This window comes from Spinacia oleracea, chromosome 6 (assembly GCF_020520425.1).
Source record: "Spinacia oleracea cultivar Varoflay chromosome 6, BTI_SOV_V1, whole genome shotgun sequence".
Classification (NCBI taxonomy): Eukaryota; Viridiplantae; Streptophyta; class Magnoliopsida; order Caryophyllales; family Amaranthaceae; genus Spinacia; species Spinacia oleracea.
The window spans coordinates 102,008,044-102,026,763 of NC_079492.1; the positions used below are offsets into that span (position 1 = coordinate 102,008,044).

The 18,720-nt window shown below is 38.1% G+C and overlaps 2 protein-coding genes and 1 non-coding gene across 3 annotated transcripts; 2 read left to right on the forward strand and 1 right to left on the reverse strand.

The window, feature by feature from the left end:
- The first annotated feature begins 5,201 nt into the window (after positions 1 to 5,201).
- On the forward strand, positions 5,202 to 5,308 carry LOC130464527 (small nucleolar RNA R71). Its single transcript, XR_008924930.1, has one exon. It is a non-coding gene; the product is annotated as a small nucleolar RNA R71 (small nucleolar RNA).
- A 2,913-nt stretch (positions 5,309 to 8,221) lies between these two features.
- Positions 8,222 to 8,797, reverse strand: LOC110804732 (uncharacterized). Its single transcript, XM_022010343.1, has one exon. It carries the CDS (start codon positions 8,795 to 8,797, stop codon positions 8,222 to 8,224), a length of 576 nt encoding a protein of 191 aa, XP_021866035.1.
- Positions 8,798 to 11,410: 2,613 nt separating this feature from the next.
- Positions 11,411 to 14,269, forward strand: LOC110804724 (uncharacterized). Its single transcript, XM_022010334.2, has 4 exons — positions 11,411 to 11,766; positions 13,236 to 13,465; positions 13,547 to 13,626; positions 13,720 to 14,269. The coding sequence occupies exons 2-4, from the start codon at positions 13,244 to 13,246 to the stop codon at positions 13,730 to 13,732; spliced, it is 315 nt and encodes a 104-aa protein (XP_021866026.2). The 5' UTR covers positions 11,411 to 11,766; positions 13,236 to 13,243; the 3' UTR covers positions 13,733 to 14,269.
- Positions 14,270 to 18,720: the final 4,451 nt, after the last annotated feature.

Below are 18,720 nucleotides of genomic sequence, written 5' to 3' on the forward strand. Positions count from 1 at the left end.
GAGACTTCAAAAATAACTCTTTTTCTTCACCGTGCGCGCGCACAAAGCGCGCACACAGCTGACTTGTGCTCGCGCACAGTCCTGTTTCTTGCACATTCTACCTTGGTTTTCCACGTTTTCTCAAGATTTACCTATAAAACATAAAAGTGGAATAAAACATATAAATGGCTTTCAAACTACACAAAAATCACACAAAACATAATAAAAATGGAAAGAAATCCTAAGCTAAGAGCGACATAAATGCTGCTCATCAAACTCCCCCAAGCTAAGCGTTTGCTAGTCTCTAGCAAACTAAGAATAAAATAGGTAAGGACGAGCTCATTATTGAGATTCTAGAAATTATGAAAATAAGAACTACAAGAATATACAAGCTAACTCACCATCGTAGGAATCACGGTTGCATTTAAGCACATGCAACAAGCTCTTTGAACCCCACAATCGCTCATGAGGGCGAGTGGGATCTCGCAAGGGTTTCCAAAGAGTTCAACCCATAACTCTCAAAAATGAATCAAGGAAAGACCTAAAAAGGAAAACAAACCAAGAAAAAGCAAAGATAAGAGAAGAAAGGAAAAGAAAAAAAAAACAAAACTACAAAAATTCAAGAACTGGGCTTTTATTATGGAACGAGCACAAGAGGATGCAAATATTCCTAAATCGATAAACGAATGCACGCTAATCAATGTCCTAGGTCGAGTGAAAGATTCACGTGTAAAGCATAGAGAACTAAGGAATTGCACTAATCTATCTCCCTTCCACCAACCGTACCACGTCTACTCTCTAGATCCTATTCACCCTCAAAGATAGCTTCACGTGACGCCGCGAAGGCGCCGAAAAAGACAAGAATTTCAAGAGAGGAAAGAAAGCTACTCGACATCTCGGCATGACAATCCCGCTCCTTAAACTTGACAATTTCCTCCTTCCCACTGACAATGACTCAACTCTAAAGGGTCAAGAGGGCTTTTATGTTGTAACGTTTAGGCTAGGGGGTAAGGGCGTGGATAAATTTGGTAATTGGAGATCAATCCTAAAGTGAAGCACAAAATGAACTCAACTCAAGCAACAAGATCAAAACCAAATCATACCACTTATTGGGGATCCCCCAAGCTTATTCAACAAATAAAACCGAACTAAACTTCTTTTTGCACTTTCCTTGTTTCATTTTCTCATTTTTTTGTGTTTCAAGTGAAACTTTTCTCTTTGCCTTGTTTTTCTCTATTTTTGGCTTTTTCTAAACTTTATGCTTTTCCTTTTGCCTCTTATTCATTATATACAACAAACTTCTCCAATCTTTCCTTTCAAACCAACATCTATCATTTCTCACCATTTTGCATATTCAATCAAAACCACAAAGCACAATAACACTAAGCTTCACTATCACTTCTAAGGGTGAAAATAAAACAAAGGCTAACAACTTGTAATGAGCTAATAAGAAATGAAGGGGCAAGGATCAAGTGGATAGCAAGGGGGCAAATGCAAACAAAATACAAGAGAAAAATAAAAAATGATGTCCTAATCTATAAACAGAAAATAGTCATCGAAAGAAATGCCTCTACGTCCCCTAAAGTAGTTCGGTCGCGGTCTCGGGAAGGAAAAAGTCAAATTCAGGATATGGGAAAGTCAATGCTGAGGATCCATGCCACTCAATATTTGTGTTTGAGAATTGGGCTAGAAAGAACAAGATCCTCACATATGGGTAGCAATTACTATCCTCTCCGGCTTCAAGTCACTAGAGAGAACGACACCGTCTTACCACAAACCAAGGGTTCAAGACTCATGCTATCCACAGTTCTAACCGACTACCTTTACACCTAAATCCTAGACTCGAACCAAGACATTCAAAACCGTGCACACCTCTACAGATTAGGAATAAAAGCATTCTAACCTACAAGTTCCAATTTTATTTTGCCCGAATCAAAGGATTGACCATAGGGAGCTTGGCTTTGATAGCCTTGTCCCCTATAGTTACCCCGATTTTGGTGATCAAACCCACCTCCTTGGTAGGTAGGACCTTGATAAGAATTAATAGAGGGACCTCTAGGACCTTGTTGTCTATTGAAATTAGGATTTTGGGGTCCATCATACCTAGACCTTTCATTCAAGGCATTAGCATACTCAACATCAAAGTCATTCTCACAAGATGGGTCATGTTCAACATAGGACACGTTTTGCAATAAATGACACATATTGGGAGATGATCATGCCCGCCACAAACATCACAAAAGGAGGTATTAGGAGGCATAGTATTGTAAGAACTCACCTTTCCCTTCCCTTTGGTTAGAAGGGTGGCCGATGGTGGAGGTATTGTTGATGGAGATGCGGTTGAGAGGGAGCATTTTCGAGTTTCTCAAGTCGGGAAGTATAGACACCTGAATCGTGTCTCCCCATTGGGATGATGACGATACCATTATCCTTGATAGGTGGTTGGAACAACTCCGTCTAGAAGACCCAATTGCTAAAACATATTCCAAAATCCAAGATCCAAAATCCAATTCCCGAGACCGTTCCCATTACAGAACTCGATACAAAATTCAATTTCCGAAAATCGATTTCGAAATCCAAGTACAATATCACCCAATGGACCACTCCATTGGTTTTACAAGACCTTTTCCAGTCAAAATGACATTAAGCAATCTGAATTCGGGCGTCGACCCACAAAACCGAGCAAGCCGGGCCTCGTCCCGTAAAACCGAATTTTAAAACCCGAAAACGGCTAGTTTTTAGTCGCATACTTCCTTAACCCCCAAGCAAAGCTACGTGCCAAAATTCGTACATTTCGTACAAAGGTACGCTCACTAAAAGCCAAACGCAAGGACGGTGTCATCGTCCTTGCTTGGCGTCTTCTATGCCACGTCAGCGGCGCCAGGCGTCGTTGCTGCGCTGGGCGCAACTGTCATCTGGCTTTTAGCCAACCATTTTTCTATTTAAACCCTAATTTCCAAGCAATCAAGGGCAGAAAATTACAATCAGAACGTCGTAATTCTGAAATTTCCCCTCAATATCAAATACAAAAATCTCATACAAAGCTCAAGTTTTCAAGCAATTGGGAGCTCCAAGAGGAATTCTAACCTAAACCTAACTAGGTAATTCAGAATCCCAATCCTAATCTACAATGTTTCTATAACTTCTCTTTCAAAATGATTAGTAAAGTTGGCACTTTTACTCTTAAAAGTGTCACTTACAACAATCACATAATTTTACAAGATCAACACTTTCTATGATTCAAATACAAAGTTATGGATTCCATGATGTTTAAGGTTGTTTGTAATCACTTCCTTAAACTAGAATCACTTCAAGTTATGGAGCACGTCAAAGGTGAAACCTTTTCAACATTAAAAGGTCTAATATTTGAGATTCAAGACTCCTCATTTCAATATTCAAGTACAAATCTCATTTTCAAGATTCTAAGATGTTTAAGGTTGTTTGTAATCACTTCCTTAAACTAGAATCATTTCAAAATATGGAGCATATCAAAGATGAAACCTTTTCAACATTAAAAGGTCTAATCTTTGAGATTCAAGACTCCTCAATTCAATATTCAAGTTCAATAATCGAGATTCAATATTTCAAGTTCAATTTCTATGTCCAAAATCTAAGACACTTTTGGATGAGAAACTTGTCCTAAAGTTGAGATTTATAGACTTGAATCCGTGTCGGACGCACTTATTATTAAGAAGTCGTTTGGTGTTCGGATCTCAAATACAATAATTCAATTTCAATACCGCATCTTTTCAATTATGCACTTCAATATTGTAATTTCAATAACGCCTTTAAATATTGCACCTTTCAATTCCGCATTTACTATTTATGCAACTTTACTTGCCTAGTCCTTCTAGGCAATGTGGTTTCCCACCTAGTCCTTTTCTAGGTGGTGATGTATCTTTACTAATTACGTATTTATTTTCTATTGTGATGTTGCTTTACTTGTTTATTGATTTCATCACCCCACATGCTAAATACAACAAAATGCAAAGATACACCACACTTAACAAAGATAATTTCTTGGACAAACCGGCCTTAGGTTTCCTTAAATTAACTTTAAAGGAAAGTGGTCACAATACAAGTAGAAATTCTATGTGCTAATTTCTAAATTCAAACCCACATAGTGTCATGACTAGGGTTATTCGAAAATGTTCTATGCCATGCATTCGGATATAATTTTTAAGGCTCGCGGAATAAGCATCTCGTTCCCTTGCCCGGATCTCACCCGTACGTTTCTAAGATTCAATGCCTTATCCAATATAGAGTCAACTTTGGTCTTTCCAAACGGGACCCTTAAAATTGTTTGGTGCGACTCCTTCGAAATCCAAAAACATACAATGCTCCAAGTCCAAGACTTCCATAGGGGAAATACAAAAAAGTACGGAAGAAAAAACCCCCTATAGGAAGCAAGCCTCTCTATGATATGAGCTTGCTCCAATGCATAAGCCGACCCCCTTCTAGAGCTGGCAAAAATTGACCCAACCCACCAACCCAACCCGAACCCAACCCAATAATAAAGGGTTGGGTCAAGATTTTCAACCCGTTTAATTAAATGGGTCAACCCAACCCAACCCGTTTAATTAAATGGGTTGGGTCAGGTTGAAATTTTCAACCCGAAAACAACCCGTCTAACCCGTTTAAGTGCAAGCAAGTATGTAATATATATATGTATAATGTGATTTGAAAGATTTTATTTCTCATTTTCCCTTCAACATTGAATAATTATTTGACGTTTTGATTCATGTCAAATACATATTGAAAAATTACTTTTTGCAATGAGATATGCCATAACAAAATCACCTCGCAATTCTATAGTCAAATCAATTTACAATTAAAAGTGGGAAAAAAAAATTAAACGGGTCAACTTCAGGTCAACCCGTTTATAGTTGGGTTGGGTTGGGTTGAAAATCTCAACCCGTTTAATTAAACAGGTCGGGTTGGGTTGGGAAAATCTCAACCCGTTTATAAATGGGTCGACCTGATTTCGACCCAACCCAACCCATTGCCAGCTCTACCCCCTTCCGTCATCTTGACGACCTCTACCTTCGTAGTTCTTTGTCCCCACATGCCATGCTTGGTTATTTTGAACCACATCTTCTATTATCTCCTCTATTTGGTCCTCTGTCTTGTTCATAATCGGACCTCCCGCTCCCGCATCAAGACTAGTCTTGAAAGCCGGGCTAAGTCCCAAGTATAATGTTTGAAGAAGGATCCACTTTTGGATGTCGTGATGTGGGCATTCCCTTTGATATTCCTTAAACCGGTCCCACGCCTCAAACAAAGATTCATCTCTCTTTTGCTCGAATGCTTGGATCTTGTCTTTATACTCGGTCGTCTTTCCGTGGGAGTCAAATTTTCTTAGAAAAGCACTTATAACCTCATTCCACGTCTTGAGAGAGTTTGGCTTGACTTCCTTGTCGAGCCAATCACTTTCCCTCCCAAGCAAAGAAAACCAGAACAACTTAAGGCGAACGTATTCAGAGGTAACACCTTGGTGCTTGATCATGTCGCAATAGTGTTCGGATTTCTTAAGATGTTCATGAGGTGACTCACTAGCCTTGCCACAAAAGGGGTGGCTTTTCACAAGAGTGATCAATGCCGGCCGGATTTCAAAGTTGTTGGCATTCGTGGTTGGAGGATCGATACCACTAGTGGCTTCAAAGGCTCCCGGAATACCAAAATTCTTGACCGGTTGCGCCATGTCTTCACGAGTAGGAGTAGTAGAACTCGTAGGACTCGCAGGGGTTTTCTCGGGTGAAGTCACTCCTAAAGTTGTGAATCGAAGTTCGCCAAAAGAACGAGTTTGATTCCTTCGCAAGCCCCTCAATGCCCTTTCTAACTCGTCGTCTAAAGGAAGGAGAGGTCGATGGCGAGTACGACCCCTGACTGGCATAACGTTAGAAATGACAATCTCAACTAAAATAAGAATTTAAAATGGTAAAACTAGACTTGGCAATAAAGCTAAACACAAAAACAACAACCGTTCCCCGGCAACGGCGCCAATTTGATAAGGCATTTTTCGCGTCGTTATACGAATATCACCTAATCAAACAATATATGTAAGAACACCTAACTAACTAACTATATTGATTATAGCGGCAAGCTCGAGATCGTCCTAAGAGAACGGTGAGAACGAGTCTAACAAAACCAAGCTAGCTTAGAATAGGAATGTGAATTGGATTATATTAACTAACAATTCTACGCTAATTAACAAGTTGATCAATAGGGAAAAAGCTAGGGGAATTGGGGTTCCGCTTGGGTTTATTAGGGAAGGACGAAGATTCAAACACTAAGATGTTGCAAAGACATGATAATTAGGAAAAACCCGGAAATAGTGCATTCACCACCTCTCGGATAGAATGCATTAAGTTGCCTAATCCGAGGGAGAGATTTCGCATGACCCCTAGACTAAGTGACTAACAATTAGAACTAGTTAATCCACATGCTCACACTAATTCACAATTTCTTGCCAAACTTACATGAAGCATTCCAATCAACTAAATAGAGTTAGCATTTGCAACTACTAATCTAACTAGACATGGATATCCTTATCATCAAATCAAAGTTTAATGACAACATCAACATGAATTCCCCTAAAAAATCCTTAATTCATTCCCAAGCTTCACCCCCTAACCCTAGCAAGTAACTACTCACAAGCCATGAAAGGAAACAACAAACTAAGTATGAAATTCAAACAAAGAACCACTATAATTAAGCAAAAGTCAAAGAAATTACCAAAACCAAACAAGCATATTAATGGGGAATTATGGGTATGAAGAAAACTAACAACAATAACAAAGAGAACCAAGTTGAAGAGAAAAATTCAAAGAACAAGATGAAAAAGGAAAGAAATTACTTTAAGCTTCAAAGGATTCTACAAATTGAGGTTGAGTATCAAAGCAATAAGACTAGCTAAGTGTTTCTCTCTCTCTAAAACCCTAAAAATTGAAAACTAAGAGCAATAAATGATATCTCTAAAAAGTGGGGAAGAGGGGGTATTTATACCCTTTCCCGAAAAAGAACAAGAATAAATAAAATATCTGAATTCCGGACGCCGGTGCGGGCGCACCAAAGGGGTGCGCACGCACAAATATGGGTCTTCGAGGGCGCACCAAGATTGGGTGTGGGCGCACCGATGAGTGAGAGAATAGTAGAAAAATCAAGATCTGTCTTCGGTGCGGGCACGCGCCTCTGAGGCATTGGAGGCGCAGAAAGGCTCAATGTAAAGTTGTAAATGGACAACGTAGCTTGGTGCGGGCACGACAAATTTTGGTGCGGGGGCACCCTCACAGAAATGCCAATTCTGGCAATTTCAAAAGTTCCTGCAAGTGTTGATGTTTTGGTGCGGGCGCACCAACCTAGAAATGTCATTTTTGCAGATTTCAGAAGTTCCTGTAACTTTGCTCCAACTTGTGCGCGTGCACCAGATAAGGGATGCTAGCGCACCGTTCTGCATTCTTACTCAACTTGTTTTCCATTTTCAACTCCATCTGGAATCCTAGAAAAATCAAACAAAAACGAAATAAAAACTAAGGAAAAACTAACTAAACTAAGAGACACTAAAAATTCAATTAAAACTAAAATGTAAGCAAAATCATAGAGTAAAAGGGAAAATAAGAACGAAAATTAAAAGAAAATAATAAGAAAATAAAGGTTTAGAGCGACATAAATGTCGCTCATCACTAGGCCATTCCACAACTGCTTTTATTTTCTTAGGATCAACCGATACACCTTTATCAGAGATAATATGACCCAAAAATCATATTTCTCTAAGCCAGAACTGACATTTTGACAACTTGGCATACAACTGGCTTTTAATCAATGTGTCTAACACTTTCCTCAAATGCTCCTCATGTTCCTCATTACTCCCTAAATATATCAGAATATCATCAATGAAAACAACCACAAACTTATCAAGGTATAGTTTGAAGATGCGGTTCATTAAGTCCATAAATACAGCTAGAGCATTGGTTAACCCAAAAGGCATAACAACAAACTCATAGTGGCCATATCTGGTTCTAAAGGCAGTCTTTGGAATATCCTCGGGTTTAATGCGAAGTTGATGGTATCCATATCTCAAATCTATCTTTGAAAACACTTTTGCACCTCGAAGTTGGTCAAGCAAATCATCAATGCGGGGTAAAGGATATTTATTCTTAATTGTAATCTTGTTTAAATCCCTACAATCTATGCATAACCTCAAAGTTCCATCTTTCTTCTTTACAAATAAAAATGGGGCTCCTCAAGGTGAAACACTCGGTCGTAAATACCCTTTTTCAAGTAATTCATCTAATTGTTTCTTCAACTCTTGTAAGTCAGCTGGTGCCATCCTATATGGTGCCTTAGAAATAGGGGTGGATCCTGGAATAAGTTCAATATTGAAGGCTAACTCTCTTGGTGGGGGAATATCAGGTATCTCCTCGGGAAAAACATCTGGGTATTCACAGACAATGGGTATGTCGGTAATGGATGGTTCGGGAGTATTAAGGTCAACCACACTACAAATATAGCTAGTAAATCCACTCTTAATCATTTTATGAGCTCTCAAAGCAGAGACAATTTGAATCGTCGGTTTTCTCCCTAATTTTTGGAACGAAATCCTATCACCATTTGGTGTTGTAAGGGTCACACTCTGCCTCAAAAAATTAATGCTAGCCTCATGCTTCGTCAACCAGTTCATTCCCAAAATCACATCAAAACCAGATAGGTCAAAAGCTATTAGGTCAGCTACAAATTCTATTTCCTCTAACATGATAGGGCAATTTCTGTATAAGGTTCTACATTTCACAATTTCTCTTGTAGGAAGGGCTATACTCATAGCATGGTTTTAATTTTAACCGCTTCGCAAATGATCGAGAAATAAAGGAATGTGAAGCTCTAGAATCAAAGAGAACATGCGCAGGTGAAGAGTGGATAGAGAAAATACTGGTGATAACGTTATCGTCCTCATCTGCTTCTTCTTATCTCATCACGAAAACTCTTCCATTACTCGGCGGCTATGGTGGGTTGCGGTTGACGCCTCATGTGTTGTTGATATTTCGTCCACGATCAGTGATAGTTGGCGCTGGTCCTCTTGCGTTTGGCGCTGGTCCTCTTGCGGTTGGCGCTACTGGTCTTGGACAGTCTCTGAGGTAATGATCAGGGCTCCCACATTGAAAGTAGGTGTTTGTGTCAGCTCGACACTCGCTCTCAACATGACTCCTTCCACATTTGGCACATTCTTGTGATCTATTATACTGCCTTTTATTGCCTCCGTGATAACCTTGACCCTTATTACCAGCATCATTCCCCTTTTGATTTCCTTGATAGCTTTGGTTAGGCCTCTTTACTCCTCCTTGGTTTTGATTATCACTCTTTCTTTTATACCCGGCATTTTGTGCTTCTTGGAGTAGCACCACTCGTTCCAAATTAACTGCAATGTCAACCATATCTTGATAAGAAACAAACCTTTGAGTTGCCAACCTATCTTGGTCCTTGAGGTGAAGACCTCTCTCAAAGAGGTTCATCCTGGATTGCTCTGTTGATACCAACTCTGGGGAAAATCTTGATAACTCCATGAACTTGTATGTGTATTCCATTACACTCATCGTTCCTTGTTGAGTGAAGAAACTCGTCTTCCTTTTGCTTCCTCAAGGATGGTGGGTAGAACTTGTCTCTCATTAACTTCTGGAGTTGGGTCCTACCAAATCCTGGCTCATTCTTCCTTTCTTTGTTGACTTTCCACCATAATCCTGCTTGACCCAATAAGTAAAATATAGCAAAATCAACTCTCCACTTCTCAGGGCATTGCAGGGTCTCGAATAACTGATCTATACGACTGATCCAATCTTCGAACTCAACTAGATCGGGCTTGCCATCAAAGGACGGTGGGTTGAGAGATGAAAAGTTCTTGAACATCGCCGCACTCTCGTTTTCGTTTACATTTTTCTTCTTTCGAGAATCTTGGATTAACTCGGGTCACTCACGTTTTCTAAACGTCCCATCCTTTGTTCATGACCACCAAGAGGTTGTTCCTCATAGTCATCATCGTGAGCACCATTATCGCGAAGAGTATCGTCATGAGTACCCTCAATGGTCGACATTCTTCCAATCATGCATGATTAAGAAAAATGTAGAAAATAAATCCTTTTTTTATCCCGTGCCTACTCTCACGCTCATTTATATTCATTTTAACTCGATTAGTGTATTTTTACTCATTTTAATTAAAAGTTATCCTATAGCTCTTACTTAAAGACTAAATTAATTCTAGCTCATGTAAAACCAGTGGGGTTTCACATGTAAGGTTCAGAATCGTTGCTCTGATACCAAGCTGTAACGCCCCGACCTCTAATTCAAGTAATTAAGCAACGGTATTGCCCTAATTCGGTCGAGATATTACCGCCGTAACTCCCTCTTGGGAATTACAAGGTCATTATCCTCAAAATACTTTTATAAAACTAACATAACTATGTTCTATATTATTATACAAAAGTGGCTTACATAACTTGGTAGAAAAATTCTTACTTAGTATAAATTAAGCTTAAACTAGGTGAACCCTAATAAGACAAAATCCTTGCCACTATTCGCATCCGTCGTCCTGGTCGACACCTAAAATATAAAACAAAACGGTGAGCCGAAGACTAAGTAACGTACTATTCTAGCAATGTAAAATCATTTCAACTCATTTTAGTTACTAAAACAGGGAGAATAGAATATCATAAAACATTTAATAAAACATCATATTAGTTTATTCACAACCTTTTCTTTATTAACATGCTAGTTGTTGGCAAGTATAAACTGGTGGAACGTCTTCCACGATGGGCCAATGCCTATAAGAGCCTGTGCTCAACTGTGGGCCAATGCCCCTGGGTACATGCATGACCGAAACTGTAACATGTGAACTGATACTGCCAACAAAACTAGGTCTTTCGTTTTTATTTATAATGTTTAATTAGTTTTATAATTCTCAACCTCTGTACTTCAGTTGAAGTAAAATAACTCTTGAGATCAGGTGATCAATAAAACATAATTGTTTTCATGGTTCTCATAAATATCATATAAATATGAAATAGTTTACTCAAAGCATACTTCATTCCCGCAAATCATAAAACACGATAAACATGACTAAAATTCAACTGTAGCATTTGTAATTTCACAATCTCATTTAGAAGGGATTTGCGGGTACTATCAATAGTCGTTACCTCAATTTCGTGATTGGATAAGCTTTTTCTTTAGTCTTAATTATTGTCATTCCTGAGCTCCGAGGGCCGGGATCTTTATGGAAATAAGTATGGCCAAGTTATTCTTACTTTTATTATACTAATAAAATTTTAAACATATATTCTTTTTTTCCTCTTTTTATAAAAAATAAAATAAAATAAAATAAAAATATAATACGAATATGGCATTTGGAAATTGCCAATACGTATTCTTAGCTTCTGAATTTGAAAGTCAACTTTGAGAAAGCAAAGGCCATGATAAGTTTAATAGAAAAATAGGGCCCACTAACTTTATCAACATAAATCTTCAAAATAACAAAGTTCCAGTGGTATTACTCTTCGCAAAGCCGAGACACGTAGAAGGAGAAGGAGCGCAGGCTACTACTGGATGGGGCTTCTGGTCGGGACCCGTACAAAGAAGATGGTCGGATTTTTGGGCGAAGGTGGGTGGTAAGTGGTAACGGATGCCGACAGAAAACACCGGTGGTGGATGCTTGCGGTGGTTTTCGACAGAAGGTGAGGGACGATGGTGGGTCTCGGTTGTTCGAACGGAAAAATTAAGAACTTATTAATTTAATTTGAATTGAAGGTAAGCTGATTTGTATCTCTTCTGTGATGAATGAGCATCTATTCATAGGGGCTATGGTGTTCTCTGGATTCAACAACTTAGCAACATTGTATTAACAAGTGTAAGAAATTGAGCAAGCTAATATGTGAGTAAGATTAGCTACTCTAGTTTTAGATTTACAGATTTACAGGTAGGTTTGGTGATTTAGTGAATAGAATGAATTATAATAGGGACACATATAAAGTTAGGGGTTGAACTCCATTGTTATGGTGACACGGAAGAGGGAGAAGAAGGGGAGTTTGAGAACCTGGTTTTCAATTTCTTTTGACTCTCATATAGGCATTTTGGTAATTATATGATTTAAGGTTTTTAATTCTCCTTTTTCTGAAAAATCAAAAATCTAAATAAAATTAAAATAATTTCTTAATTAATCACAAAATCTGAAAATAATACTTATTATTAAAACATTTAAAATTTTCAAAAATCTTCGTTAATCAATTTAGAGCTTAATTAGAAAGGCTAATTAAAATAATTAGCATAATTATAAAGTTTCAAAATTTGGGGTATTACATGAACAACCAATATTAAAAACATAACTATAATTTTCAGCGCCTAATTTAAAAATATGACTATAATTTTAAAATGGAGGAAGTATATTTTATTAGGTTGACCAAAATTTTATTGTTAATTTGATAAACATGCTCTAACATACGGAATAATTCCTAAACAATCAATCTGATTAACCACCTACGTTAATCTGGGGGCGTGGCTGGAGTTTGCTGAGAAAATAAGGGCAGTAATGTAATTCTTTCTCTGAAGCTGTGAAGTTGGCATTTACTAACGTTAATGTTGATGGCGTAAACAGACATTAACGTTTGTAATAGAAACTGAACAGTAACTGATAAGTTTGGGCGGTTAAAACGAAATAAAGGCTGGTTCCCAAAAAAAATTTCCAAAAATATTCTCCTTTTCTCCTAATATCGTCTTTCTCCTCTAGTTTCTCTTTCCACAACCTTCATTTCCAGTTGAATTGCTTGGGCGATTATTGCATGCAATCCGATAAGTCCTCAATTACTTGAATTTTGTATAGTTATTTGTTAATTAATTTTGTTTATGTGATGAATAAGTATGGAAAGTAGACGAATTGGTTAGGGAAAATAGGGGAATTGATTAGAAATTACTTGAGGAATTGGGTAATTAAAAATTGATTTCTTGCCTTGTTTCATTTCATTTGTAGTTCAAATTCAGGGAGAGCTGTCGAGTAATGTTGTGTATTTCTTAAAATTAACGTGAAAACAATCGGTCCGCATAGAAGTAGAAATTTGCAGTAAACATGGTTAGTCATATGTGGGTTGAATGGTTCATGTCGAATAATATGAATTAAAAAATGGGATTTGTCCAAAATTGTGATAGTAGTATTATGCTGATGAAATGTAAGTCGTTGAATCAGATGTTTCCAATAATGTGGTAATTCGGGGTGTTGTTGTTAGGTGAAAGAATGGGCAGAAAGATTACTAGATCTAGAAAACGTGGGAAATTGAATTTACATTTCGAAGAAGAAGGTAATAGTGTAGTTGATAGCAGTTCGAGAAGTGAGCAAGATGACAGTGAAGATGAGGATTTTAAGGCTGATGGCTATGAAGACTTAGATGATGATGATGAGGAGGTTGTACAGTCGGATGTTGGTAGAAGTGTGAAACAGAAGCGGGGGCGATCTAAGGTTTGTATTTCCCGGATGTAGATTAAGTAATATATTGAAGTATAGACAATTTTGTTCTTAATGAAATAATGATTTGGCCAGGGAAAGGCAACCAAAGAACCGATGACAACCGAAAAGAGAGGTCTCGTGGAGAAAGTCACTCTACACACACGAGTATCAAGGTGCTTGATTTAAAACTAAGTTGTTGTTGACTTACTTTGTGATGGTGAATATAGAAACAACTTGTTTACTAATGATTGTCTATAATTGTGCAGGACAATAGTTTGACAAAGGGCGGTGAAGTCAAGGAAGCCCGGGAGGTGTTGAAAGTCCTAAATTGTGAATTTAAAGGCCGGGTATGAATTCCCATTCATTATAAGTGTTATGTTATTAATCGGTAAATGTATATTGTTTGTTGTGAAATTGGCATTATTTGTGTGAAGTAGGAATGTTGTGAATTTGGGTGTTATTTGTTGAATGTATGTGAGAGACATAGAGTGGTTTTAGAATTCGATGAATGTATTATCGAATAGTTAATATATGGTTTACGTAGTTTGGTACCTTTGTAGTTATAAGTAATGTAGTGCCTTCATAGTTAATAATTGAGTAATGGAGAAGAGGATTGAATGTCTGTTGAAGTAATAGTTGAAGGAAATAATGCCCTTGGTCCAAGTATGTATTCAATGTTAAATCTAATAAATGCGGTTCAGTATTAATTAACAAGTTAATAATTCAGTGAGATCAAGTGAGCTGAATGCCTAGCTAGAGGCCGCTTCAGTTCAAGTGGAATTAATGATATTAATCCACAGCTTACTCTTGACTGAACCCGTAGGGTCACACAAATAGTACGTAAACGGATCAAGTATTTAATGGCATTAAATACTCCATCTATGGATATTCAGAATCGACGGATCTTGGTTTCAGTGGGAGCTGAGATCGTCACAGGCAAGAAATGAATACTCCGGAAACGATGATATTGCCGGAAACGGAAATATGGATCGTATCGGAAATATAAATATTATCCAAGTCGTAGATGTTGCCGGAAACGGAAACATGGTACGTATCGGAAAATATTATCGGAAATGGAAATATTGCCGGAATCGGAAATATTGCCGGAAACGGAAATATTGTCAGAATCGGAAATATTATCGGAATCGGAAAATAATTCCGGAAACGGAAATATTAAATATTTGTTCGAAACGGAAATTGATTCCGGAATCGGAAATATTGAATATTGTTCATATCGGAAATGAATTCCGGAATCGGGAAATTAATCGGAAGCGTATCGTACGAATTAGCATCGGACGAGGCCTGCCAGACGAAGGCCCAGCACGAAGCCGGGCCATCGCCCAGCAAGCCAGCGCGCCACAAACGCACCAGCCAAGGCTGCGCCAGGCCCACCGCAAGGCAGGCCCAGCGCGCGCCAAGGCTACGGCAGCGTGTGGGCTTGCGGCAGTGGGCTGCGAGCTCGCGGGCTGCGCGCGCGCGCATGGCGCCCCTCGTGGGCTGCTGTGCGTGCGTGTGTGTTTGTGTGCTACTCGAATCCTAAAGCTACCGGGATTTGTCATATGATTAAATCTAATCCTAAAAGATTTAGTTTATTTAATTAGAGTCCTAGTAGGATTATAATTAAATAAATTAGTATCCTAATAGGATTCCAAATCCTTTTCCATAACTCTATAAATAGGTGCCTAGGGTCACATATTTACATCGAGCATTCAAGTATTCAAAGTGAGTTTTTGAGAGCAAAATTCAGTCATACAATTGCCTATAAAGTGCCGAAAATTCTAAGTACCTTAAGGGCGATTCTTATTGGTCAATCTTAAGGCGGATCCGGACGTGCTGTGGACTATCTACGGAGGGACGACACTTGGAGTCCTAAAGACTTGTTCTTGTTCGGTTCGGGCGCAGCTAGGGAAGGCACGCAACAAAGAGTATGCATCTAAACTATGCTAAATGATTATGTGTAAATAATATGTTTTCCTGGCTTTATGGTTTTTCCGCATGATTTATGAATTGTCATATGTATCATAACCTAACAGTGGTATCAGAGCCTCTTATTATTTTCATAATCTAAAATTTCATGAACATGGTTAAATATTACAAATTTGCAAGAATTAAAAGGGATGATTAATTTTCGTAATTGTTAATTAATTGCAAATTGCGTTTATTTAATTATACGTACGCAGTTTTTCGGCAGTTTCTTCGTTACTCATCCATATCGAGTGATTTTTGTGTCAATTCCGCATGTAAAAGACATTCTAAAATTTTGACAAAAATATTAGTTTTCTGCCGAACCCAGAATTATCAAATTCGAAGCCTAACTATGACTTTTCGGAGGTTTTAGTTTTTCGAATGCAAAATTTCGTAAATTTAAGATGTTAAATTAAATATTTGCGATTCTTGTTGATAAATCTTGAATTTTTGATTGACCTACTGTATATGTTTAACAAGTTTGAATGCCTAGCCTTGTTAATTATGCAATCTAATTTGTAATTATGATTAATTTGTTGAAAATTAGAATAATTTAGAATTAATTTGATTTTCATAATTAATTATAATTTAATTAGATACCTATGATTAAAAACCACCATAAAAATTGTAAATTTATGTTAAATTTTAAATTTTTATGAACTAGACTTGAATCCATGTTAATCGGAAATCAATTGAATAATAAATTTTCGATTTTTTCGCCCTAAAATTATGAAATTAATATTATTTATTAATTTGTCATTAATTTTAAATATAAATTTTTTAAATTTTATGCGATTCGCTCATATAACTTGCACGCACAAAGCAATGGACGCTATGTGTTACCCTTAAGGGGTGTTGTATAGTGCGGGCATGTGACGACGAGCAAGGGAGCTCGTCGCCCATGCGGCACGAATGCAATGAGCAAGGCCATGGTGCACGAGCACAAGGCAGCAGCCCTGCCTTGTGTCGTGGGCTGTGAGCAATGGACGAATGGGCGAGGGTGAAAGCAAGGCACAACAGTCGCGTGTGGGCAGCAAGCGAGCTGCGCCACAGCGCGCATTGCCTCGCGCAAGCGTGCGGAGCCTCGCGCGCAGCGAGCGCAAGCTCGCGTGCCACGAGTGCTACGCCCAGCGTCGATGCCTCGCGCAGCGAGCGATGGCTCGCAGGATCGAGCGCTGGCAAGCGCGCGCAGCGAGCGCTGGCGAGCGCGCGCAGCGAGCAATGGCCCGCATAAAGCAAGCGCTGGCGAGCGCGCGCAGCGAGCGCTGGCGAGCGAGCGCAGCGAGCGATGGCTCGGGTGCATCGAGTGCTGGCGCGCGCAGCGAGCACCAGCTCGCGTGATGCCTTGCGAAGGAGAGCAGCAGCAGCGATGCGACGCAGCGCATGGGCTGCGCGCACATGGCCAGCGATGGCTGTGTGCGTGTGGCCCATGGGCGTGCGTTGCGTGGAGTTGTTGCGTTGCGATTAGATCGTTTTGAAATTTTAATTTGAAATTTTCAGTTTACGTAATTTTAATTAATTTTAAAATTAATAATTTAAATTATTTTCTTGGATTTTAATTTTGAATATTGTAATTATAATAAATTTTATTTATTCTAATTATTTTACTAAAATTAAAATCATGAATTAATTTAAATACGACTGAAATTAAATTAAACTTTTTGGATTCAATTATAAATTTATATGAGGTTTAAATTTTAATTAAATTTGTATGTTTCCGGTTAGACTAGAAATACATTTTTATGTTTAAAATTAGTAAAGCATATGAATTTATTGGTTTAAGTGGGAGCCCTTTTAGTCATAAACTCTTGATTAGGTCTACAAATCCTTAAGGTTAAAACAACTTGATTAGAATTAATAAGGACTGAATAATTGGTAGATTATTGGTGCCCTTGATTAATTGCTGCAAATGTTTACGTGATGCATAATGTGTTTTACTAACCAGCTATGTGGGCCATTCATGATAATGAATGTGTGAATGGTATATATTGTATATGTACTGGTTTGCAGGTTATGAAGTGACTAGTATGGCCCAAATAGGATAGAAAATATGGTCTGCGTACCATTAATTTGAATGTAATTGGTCTAAAGTACCAAAGTTGTTTTTCAATTCAAATACGGTCTGCGTACCATCAAATAGTTGTAATTAGTTTTAATTATAGCTTATCCTATTTGAAGAAAATGGTGCCTCCCACGGAGATTTTGAAGACGGACTTTGAAGTTAAAGCTTCAAGATGAAGTCGGGCCATACTAGATCACATTTATCTTATGCATGTTTTAAGTTATTTATTGCTTTTAAATATGTCTTAAAATGCATGAGATTAAAAGCTTGATTATGTTGCATGATTAAGGATTTTAGTTCACTTAAAATCTAACCAACATAGTAAGAGCCTTAAGTTCCAAACTTAAAAATTGAGTTAAAAGGTGTCATGCCAAAATATACACTTGCTTGGATATCCTTTACATCAATCTAGTAATAGTTTTCGCTCAGCGAGGTGTTACTTATTGGTCCTAAAGGGGCAAGGTACACAAATAATTGTGAGTACATGTTAGTTTTGGTAAAACTCAACGATATAAGTAAAGGAGTCCTTTTATGTCGTGGCAAAATCGATAGGTTTACCTAATAAGTTCTTAGACGTACCTATCAACCAAGAATAGTTTCTAGACTATTAGCAAAAGGCTTTTGCTTACCTAAGATGTTTTAGGATTAAGTCGACAAACTGTACTTAGTTCTTCAATTATTTTAGGATCTTGGAATCATTTTATTCACACCTGCCGGAACACATAACTTGAATAAAATGCTTAATAAACATTGAATTATGCATGTATGCTAGAATTTAAGTTTATTAAGAGAAACTGTGAATGGTTATTTATTTGTTTATTCTTTTCAATTGTAGTTTTTAATATGGCAAACAACAATTCATTCAACATTCGATCAATTCTCGAAAAGAAGAAGTTGAACGGGAAGAACTTCCTTGACTGGCAAAGGAACTTGCAAATAGTTCTTATGCAGGAAGAAAAGGATTATGTCCTAGAAGAGGCGATGCCCGAAGCCGCAGGCGACGGGGTCACTCAGGCAGCCCTCAATCGTTGGATTGATGCCAACAAGGATGTGAAATGTCTAATGCTCGCCACCATGAGTGCGGATCTGCAGAAAACGTTCATCAACTCAGATGCTTTCACAATCATCAGTGAGTTGAAGAACATGTTCCAAGATCTGGCTCGAGTCGAAAGATTCGAGACTCATAGGCAAATTCTTGAGACCAAGCTTAAGAAAGGCGAGCCCGTAAGTCCACATGTTC